Source organism: Drosophila erecta, unplaced genomic scaffold (genome assembly GCF_003286155.1).
Source record: "Drosophila erecta strain 14021-0224.00,06,07 unplaced genomic scaffold, DereRS2 tig00000126-arrow-pilon, whole genome shotgun sequence".
Classification (NCBI taxonomy): Eukaryota; Metazoa; Arthropoda; class Insecta; order Diptera; family Drosophilidae; genus Drosophila; species Drosophila erecta.
This window is the reverse complement of record NW_020825209.1, coordinates 8,502,949-8,510,365: the sequence shown is the minus strand read 5'-3', so window position 1 is coordinate 8,510,365 and position 7,417 is coordinate 8,502,949. Positions and strand designations below refer to the sequence as shown.

General features: G+C 48.8%; 1 protein-coding gene across 1 annotated transcript; it reads right to left on the bottom strand.

Annotated features, from left to right (window-relative positions):
* Nucleotides 1-253: 253 nt before the first annotated feature.
* On the bottom strand, nt 254-6,640 carry LOC6550546 (protein disconnected). Its single transcript, XM_001977942.3, has 2 exons — nt 6,050-6,640; nt 254-2,998 (listed from the first exon to the last, which is right to left on the bottom strand). The coding sequence occupies exon 2, from the start codon at nt 2,918-2,920 to the stop codon at nt 1,199-1,201; it is 1,722 nt and encodes a 573-aa protein (XP_001977978.2). The 5' UTR covers nt 2,921-2,998; nt 6,050-6,640; the 3' UTR covers nt 254-1,198.
* Between the last annotated feature and the right edge of the window lie 777 nt (nt 6,641-7,417).

The window sequence follows — 7,417 nt, the reverse complement described above, 5'->3', positions numbered from 1 at the left end:
ATGAACTAGCTTGGCTTGTGATCTCAATGAGCTACGCAAATAAAATGGCATTTCCCAAAGCATATCTGAATTAAATGGCATTTAACGAATGTATCTTTAGAGTGGAACAACAAAATACAATCCACATAAAACCGATGACTCAGATTATATTCACATAAAGTACCTGCTCTATTTTCTTAGCACTTCTAGTGAAAACATGGAAATTATGTATCCGCCCAGAGAACCAATAAAAAAGCATCTTTGATTACATGTTTCTTCAATTTTGCCGTTGTTTATTTGTTAATAAAAAACTTAAAATCTTGATGTAATACAGTACACAATCGGGAGGAATTTTCGCTTGCGATAGCAATAACATTTTCGTTCACCTACGATCTATCAACCTTTTCGATGGATTTGTATAATTTTGTTTGTTTTTTTTTAGGGAGCGGGCTAATCTCTAGTTTTTTATTTTTCAACACACGGGATATGTTTCAATAGAATTTGCTTGCTGTGTTAGTACATCCAAGTTATACAATACAATATAGTTTTATTGGCTACGAAAAAAATTGTCTTAAAACTATTTAATATATGCATTCATAATATATATTTCGTTATAAATATCAATACTTCGTTGTACACCGATAGAGGGGGCAGGGAAACGGAACCCGTTCCAAAATCCCCGCTTCTGCACTGCCCAGCCCGCTTTTCAGATGACAGACTTTTTTTTGGATCCGATCCTTGGATCCCACACACACACGCTCTCCCTCTCACACACACACACTCATCCATCTGCACACACACACTGAGGAACGGATTGAATACTATACACTTAGATGTCGCACTACAGTATACATTTTACATTATACATAGGTTTCAAAAAAAATTCCATATAACACATGTACGAGCAGAAAAAGCTTAGTTTTGGAGCAATTCCAGTTTTCAAAGGGATGGGGGGTACATAGGGGAATGGGGGCATTGGGTGTTGGTGGGCAGACATAGGTGGGAGTTGCGGGGTCGCGCCTGAGGAGGAGTGCCAGCCATTTAATGGTCAAGCTATGGCACAGCCCCACCACCTAAAGCACCACTTTTCTCTAATGCAGCACGCCACCAGACGTATTCTTATTGCAATACGATTCGCACACACAAAAAAAAAAAAAGAAAACAAATTTGACTAAGGAAATCATCTAGAAATCATCGCCATGGATCAGCAGACTGGATATTAGACGGAAATTGGCGCATTCGTGGCCGCCGGCGATTGCTGTTGCGGCTGCTGTTGGTGGTGCTGATGGTGGTGGTGGTGGTGACCCATGTGGTGACCCAGATGATGATGCTGCTCCTGATGGTGGTGGCTCAGGGAGAGGTGATGGTGATGCTGCTCCTGCTGGTGCTGCTGCTGCAGCTGGTGATGGTGGCTGTACTGCTGGTGCTGCGTCTTCAGCAGCATGGAGCGGTACATTTCGGAGAGGAGGCTCCACATGGGCGGCGAGTCCTTGGCCAGATCCACGGGGGATCCCGCCGGCAGGAAGGCGGTGGGCGGTGCCTGACTGGTGGCAGCAGCAGCCGCTGCGGCAGCAAACATCTGGGTCTGCAGCAGGCGCAGATGATGATGCTCCTCGAGGTCCAGAACGGGCAGTGGGAGCATTTGCCGGCGGCTGGTCATGTAGGCACTGTCACTGTCCGGATCCAGTTCCATTTTGATGCTCGTCTGTGGTGGATTGGCGCTAGCGCTGGCGGAGGAGCTGGAGATGGAGGAGGCGGCTGCCGTGGAACAGGCGGAGCTGGAGGCGGTGCTATCGTGTCGCTTCCGCTTGCCCAGCAACTGATCCATGGAGAAGGCATCGCTGGGCGAGCGCTTCTCACGCTCAAGGTCATGCTCCTGTTCTGGTTCCTGCTCCTTGTCCGATTCCACATCCTGTTCCTGCCGCTTTTCCGCCTCCTGCTCCCGTTCCCGCTCCTGCACCTGCTCCTGTTCCCGATCCTGCTCCGACTTGCGACGCTTGTGCAGGCTGAAATCCAACGGCTGGTCAGCTGCTCGCTCCTCGTCGGCGCCGATGCTACTACTGCTGGCCAGGCTCAAGCTGCAGTGCATCTCCTCATCCTGCTCGTGATCTCGTTCGTGCTCCTCCTGATCCTCGCTGGAGGCCGCCGGACTGGAGCTATTCGCCTGCATGTCCACGTATACAAAGTCGTTGTCATCCTCGGGATCCGCATCCTGCTCGTTGTCCACCGACCCGGAATCGGGATCCTGACAGCCGTTGGAAAGCAGACCCAAGCCATGTAGACCAGCCTGTCCGCCGAACATGACGTACGGATGGTGACCATGATGTGGCGGCGGGGGTGGCAGCAGTCCGGGAAAGGCAACCGGAAGTCGTCCGGCGACAGCGGCTGCTGCCGCGGCTGTTCCGGGCGAGAAAACCGGAAATTGCTGGGCAGTGCGGCCATCGTGCGGCGAGATCTTGCGCCGGATGTGCGGCGAATGGAGCTTGGGATTCGGATTGGCGCTATGGCGATTCCTCGAACGCCTCGAGCTGAACACCATATTGCAGCCCTCCACCGTGCACTTGTGCATCTCGCGCAGATGCACCGCCGAGAAGTGAATCTTGAGGGCGCCCTTGTCGCAGAAGGTCTTGAAGCAAATGGAGCACTGCACTCGTTTCTTTCCTGTCGCCGGATTGATGAACTGTCCGGCCAGATTGATGGGCGGCGAGCCCCAGCGACGTGGCTTCAGGGCAGATCCCGATCCGGTGCCTGATCCCGTGCCCGATCCCGATCCCGCTGCCGATCCCGATCCGGAGCCACTGGACCCGCCGGGTGAGCTGGCCGGAGAGGCGGCATTTGGCTGCGGGTGTGACGGTAGATGGGAGTGCACATGCTGGTGGGAATGTGGGCCATGGCCCAGCAGATAAGCCGGTGACATAAACGGATTCATTATGTGCTCCATGTCGTCTGTGGTGGAATTTGTTTCTATGGTGGCGGTGGCGGTGGCGGTGGTGGTGTTGGTAGCGATGACTGGTGGTGCCTGGAAAACAAGCAAAAAACAGAAACGAATCGTTAGAAGTGTCAATCAGGGGGTGTCAATCAGGAAGTCACTGAAACGGTCAATCCTAATCGAAAACTATGGCCAGGGTTGCTTGGCAAATCCAAATGCGCAACTTCAGCTGGGAATCGGAATCAACCTTATCGCCGAGAGTCAGCAGGGCAAATTGTGGAATGGTCTGTGGTGCGGTCGGGGACATGGACATTGACTCCTGGACCTGGGACCCGGGCCCCGGGACCTGGGACATTGGTCATTGCGGTCATTGATGCGCAATTAGAGTGCGAAAAGTCAAGACGGTCGAACGATTCAAAGGGGAGCAAAGTTTGCTTTTGGGCGGCTCAATTAATCAGTGGATTACAACGATTAGCCATGCGAAACATTGCTATGAGGAACATTCCGAAGTAAGATTTAGAAGAAAGTCTTTAAAGATGCCACCGATTGCTGATCAAATGGATTACTCACTAATTTCTGTGTCACTCGTATGATTGTATTCGCTGCACTTAAGATATATATTTATCAGAGGCCCATGCCAAAAAACATAAATCTATAGCATTGGCATTGGAAAGCGCTAAAAGCCAATATCTCAAGTGTACCAGTACTACCGAAATTCCCAAGTGAAAGCTCCCAAGGAGCTTAGCCAACTTTGTGCAAATCCAGCCAGATTTATTGGTAAGACACACACTACTCACAATAACTCGGACAAGCGAACATTTATATCGGTGACACCGATGGCGGCGTATCTTTCATGTCGGCCCGATAATACAGTAGAGCCACTCAAACTGCCACTGCAACCTATGAAAAGTCTTGATTTGATAAATCGATAAATCGATAAATATGCCTGATGTGCTCACACAGCTTTTTCTATAATTTCCCCATTTTGGTTCCAATGCAGCCCTGTTTTGATCTGCCCAATTCCAACGTAGCCAGGACCCACTGTGCACTCACACTGATGCAGTGCTCGTGTAAGTGCACATTGCCTCATTTACTTGAGCGAACACTTTTACAGCTTTTTCGGTTCTTCTGGCCATTAAATCGCCTCTGACAACGTGGACGGCGACGACAACATGCGGCGATCGGTGTCGGACTTCGACTTTGGATCCGATCGGTCGGAGTTACAGCCAAAACCAAAACCAAAGCCAACAGCAAAATCAAAAGCAAAGCTGAAGCCATAGCCAGAGTCACAAGAGCTAGCTCTTTCTTATTGTGGGCTCCGTTCGCTACCGTAATTGTGAGCAGTCGAACTGACGTAAAAAACAAAAAAAAAAAAAACAGAAACAAATCAGGGGTAAAATTAAAAAAAATAACAAAAAAGTGAACCGAACCCAGGGGCGTCACAAAACTGGGGACAATTGCGGTGAGATGCGGATGACGATGGTGATGATCGTGTGTGCGATGTCGTGGCTGGCTATCTGGATTCGATCTCAAAAGTCGAACACACATTCGCATTCGCTTGCCCAATGCCAGCAAAAATGTTAAGCCGAAAACCACATACGACTATGGCTCACACATACGGACGCACGTACACACACACACACACAGTTGCAGAAAGCCAGGAGATGGTCGCTTTTTATGGGGCTCATTAGTAACGATGACAACAATAGCATTAAAATGAGTGTATGTACACACGGCAAAAATGCGAAAAAAAAATTTTTAAACGAAAAGGGGAAAAAAACTTAATTGTCAAGTACTTGGAAGTAATCAGTTTCTGACTAGGTGCCGAAAATATTGTTGCCATATTCGTTACCATTCAGGAAATAGAGGATGAACTAAAGATGCGGCAATTATTTTCCAGACCATTATTAGGTAACTCATTTGAGTTGGAGGTGCTTAAACCCATATATCTTCCAAGGATCTTGTAAAAAATGTTTTACCTATATCGTTACTATTCAAAAAGTATAGATCTGTCAAGGCTTCGGAGTAGAGCTACATAAAGAATATAACCAGAGATCTCAGTATCAAGACTAACTTGCGTACGTCAAAAATGTGCAGCCCGCTATTTTCTCTCAGTGCATGCGGTCGACAGATCGAGGTGAGTATGCATGTACATGGGTAATTATTTTTGTCAAACGCTTAAAATGTCTTAAGCCAGCGACGGTGAGAGGGGGGTGATGCTGGGCAGCTGGGGGCAGGGGGCAGGGGAAAAACCAATCACAACTTTTGATGGCTCTCGGACGAAACGTTTTTTGATTATCGGCAGTGGCAGTGGCAGCGGCAGCGGCAGCAAAATGTTGAAAGTCCCCAAGACAAGAAACGACAAGATTGAAGAATTCCGAGAGCTGGGAGACGCTATAGATGGTGGATCCGAGATCGGCGGAGTACGGAGCACGGAGCGCGGAGCACGGAGCACGGGGCACGGGGTGGGGCAGATGGGGATGGAAGATGCCGAGATGTGGGCAATCCGGCGGCTATAATTGCTGTTGTAGTTGCTGTTAATAGTAGTACATTATAATAAGCAGGAGCCGGTGGGCAAGGGACTTGAGGTGGTCCGAAGATGACAACCCCGATGGTTCGGACCTCAACGAGAAAAACAGAGCTCGAAAGCCGCAGACAAAAATCTTAATTACAACTTTGACATTTGGCGTTTCCCCGAAGACATCACTTTTTTCATCGAAGCTCACGCAGAAAAAAGACAAAAGTGGGATTACAAACATTGGATTAACAAGCTAGTTCTAATTTAGCAACATCAGGATATTGTAAGAAAATCTATAAGAAAAATAAGCTTAACAGGGGAACATCACTAGTTTTTCACGAAAATGGTAATACCACATCAAATGTATACTGATGTCACCTAATGTCACCAGCCTATTTGATCTTGAGAATACCATGTCTAACTATCTTAAAAATCCTACATTGCGTTCCTTTTATGCCATTCTTGTTAAATAATCCTTTTATGGACAATATTTGTATAGAACCAGGATTTCTTTTTTGAAAATACTCCACTGATCTTGAAAATATTCACTATGTCTTCACTTTGATTTGGATTCTTAGCTTGAAGTGCCGACGGCAAATCAACTATACTCAAACTATACATACCTATTGCTAATTTAGCAGCGAGTTGTGGCTATTTTATTGTATTTTGGTGGATTGCTGTTTGAGTTTTTTTTTTTTTTGTTTTAGCTTTTTGTCACTTTGTCACAGGTTTGCCATTTAAAAAAAGGTTTTGTTTCCGAGTTGTTTTGCTTTGATATTGTGTTGCGCAAAAAGTTGATAAATTCAGATGGTAGAATTTACTGTTCGAGCCGTGTGCTGTTGTTGTTTTCATGCCCGTGGTGCATTTATTTTTGTTGCATTTTGCTGAGATATTAAAAAAGTTGGTCGTTCACAGTTGACGATGACACACACACACACGCGCGCAAGCTCGTACGCACGCACACTAATGCACTGGGTCGCGCGGCAGAGTGAAGAGTGGACTGGGCGCGGATATGCGGATGCGAATATGTGAATATGCGGAGTGGCAAACGAAGTAGCGACGAAGATGCGGATGTGCGGAGAGCAGGGACAGCAGAGATCCACTTCTTCGAATGTCGTGGGTGACACTGATTGTCGATTTGTCGTTTCACCAACGAATTTGTGCGGCGACTGCGACGCCGGCAGCGCAGCGGGCAGAGAGCGAGCGACAAATGCGGCGACACCGACACCGACACACCGACTGACTGACACACACACACGCACACAGGCACAAGCACGCACACGCGGGGTGGGTGACATTTGGCTCTCTCTCTCTCGCTCGCTCTCCCGCTCGCTCTCGCTCCCTCTCTCTTTCGCTCTCGCACCTGGAAGAGTGTGAGAGAGCGCGCTATTGGAATTGGCCTTCGTCACATTGTCGTCGATGGGTCATTAGGCACTCGCTGGAGTGCGAGAGAGAGATCCGCCCGCACTTGAGGCCATCCCGCTCGCCCAGTCGGCAAAGCAGTGCGCGGCAAGAGTAGCCACCGCTCTCTTACTCTCCCCGCGAAAGAGCGCCGAGCAGTGCGTGCGAGCAGTGTGGCACGCTCGTGCGGCTATCTCGCGCCCGTTCGCACACTGTCGTCTGAGTGGACGAAACCGTTTCGTTGGGTTGACACATGCGACATGCGACGTGTGTGTGTGTGTGTGGTCAGTGCGGCACACACATTCACACGCACCGCCGCCAGCCAAAGAGAACGCAGCGCTCGCTCTCGCCGCTTGCTGGTATGGGTGCCCTGGTTCGCTGGTGTGAGTACATGGCCGGGCACTACAGTGTGACAGAGCGAGAGAGAGTGACAGAGAGAGCAGGAGCGCAAGAGGGAGAGAGCAACGAGAGTGAAATGGCAATGGCCACAGTACACAGTACACAGTACGTAATTTGTCGCTGTGTTGCGACGTCACATTTTGTCTTGGGCTGCTCCTCTCTGCTTCTCTTTGCGAAGGTTCTTTAGAAAA

Coding starts and splice junctions, on each gene's coding strand:
- LOC6550546 (XM_001977942.3), bottom strand. CDS start 2,920: ATGGAGCACATAATGAATCCGTTTATGTCACCGGCTTATCTGCTGGGC.